This window comes from Corvus brachyrhynchos, unplaced genomic scaffold (assembly GCF_000691975.1).
Source record: "Corvus brachyrhynchos isolate BGI_N302 unplaced genomic scaffold, ASM69197v1 scaffold5, whole genome shotgun sequence".
Lineage (NCBI taxonomy): Eukaryota > Metazoa > Chordata > Aves > Passeriformes > Corvidae > Corvus > Corvus brachyrhynchos.
This window is the reverse complement of record NW_008238321.1, coordinates 9116945-9118395: the sequence shown is the minus strand read 5'-3', so window position 1 is coordinate 9118395 and position 1451 is coordinate 9116945. Positions and strand designations below refer to the sequence as shown.

Below are 1451 nucleotides of genomic sequence, written 5' to 3'. Positions count from 1 at the left end.
GAAATCAGGAAGAAATCAATACACACAGAAGTTTATAGCAAACTGATTTGGTTTAAGGCAGCAGGGCTTGGAACTAGATGATCTCTAAGGTCCCTTCCAACCCAAACCATTGATGATTCTATAATTCCATAATTCTATGAATGAGACTTGCCTGGAAAAACAGAGATAATGATGTCCTCCCTTTGCAAAGCACTACCAGCATCAGACCACTGATGTGCTCATCCTCTACATGTGGGAGAGGATGGCAAGGCACAATGTGCATCCCAAATAAGAGTCATGCACCCAGTTTGGGAAGTGACACTTTATTGTTATGACAGAAGAGCTACATCCATTATAACACAAAATGTTAGACGTCTGGGGATGCTCCACCCTCCATGGAGGGGAGGAGGAGGGACACCTCCCAGAACAGATACCCACAGGGTGGTGGCAGGCAGCAGACTAAAGCCACCAGCACTGAACACAGCCCAAACTGCTCCCTCCACTTCCTACAGTCCTGAGATAACCAAGAACCCTAAAGCCTCAGTGAGGAACCAAAAGCACGGCAGTGACTGAGCCACAGAGGGGTCAACACAGGTAGAGGGGCTTCAAACGGCCATTTATGCTTATGCTCGTCTGCTGAGTGATGGCAGACTCAGGTCACTGATGTCTTAAAAATAATTTCAACCTTGCTGAGTGATGAGATGTTTGCAAGAGCAAGAGACTTTTCCTGGGTCTCTGTCCCTGGGGACAAGCCCTTGGCTCCCATTAGAAGAGGACAATGATGGGGCAGGAAGCACCAGCCTCATGCCAGGTTTGTCTTTTTGCTGGGGCCCAGATTGGGGGATACCTTTGGAAAAAGCTGCAAATGGTGGTGCTGGGGCTCCTCAAACCAGGAGTTCCCACTGTATTCCCAGACAGATGCTGAGAATCTGGGTAGTGATGAACACATGGCCCAGTTCAAATGTAGGGATTGGATCTTGGCACGGGAGAGCCCTGGAATGGAGCTAGAGTTGCCCTCCCACAGGAGGAAAATTACGCTTTTCAGAGGAATTGGTGAGATTTGTGACTCAGCATGAAAGAAGGGGGAAGAAGGAGTTCCCTGCAAAACAGAAGCAACCCAATACCACAAATTAAGGGTGGTGGACATGAGAATTTTTCCTCACTACCTCAAGTGTCCTGCCCAGGAGGACCAAACCCTGGCTGGCAGTGGGACACTAAGCAATGGTCTGGCGGCTGAAGAGGTCGAGGGTGAGGGCGCTGAGGAAGGCTGGGATGCTGTCCTGGCGCAGCAGGTGGAGCTCGATCAGCTCCCCGATGGTTCGGGAGAACTCCGTTTCCAGAAGCTGCATTTTTCCACCGGAGGAGCTGGAGGCCTAATGGGAAAGAAGAACAAGCCCATTAATACCAGGGGGTTTTCATTCACCTCCCGTGGCACAGGAGCAGTGTCACCCTGAAGCCTCCTTTGCACCGAG

The 1451-nt window shown here is 50.4% G+C and overlaps 1 protein-coding gene across 1 annotated transcript in view; it reads right to left on the bottom strand.

The window, feature by feature from the left end:
• Positions 1-286: 286 nt before the first annotated feature.
• MAD1L1 (MAD1 mitotic arrest deficient like 1) overlaps positions 287-1451 on the bottom strand; it is a 350530-nt gene continuing 349365 nt past the window's right edge. The window contains exon 18 of the mRNA XM_008633475.2: positions 287-1352. Within this exon, the coding sequence (XP_008631697.1) occupies positions 1194-1352 (159 nt within the window). The 3' untranslated portion in view covers positions 287-1193. The remainder of the gene's footprint in view (positions 1353-1451) is intronic.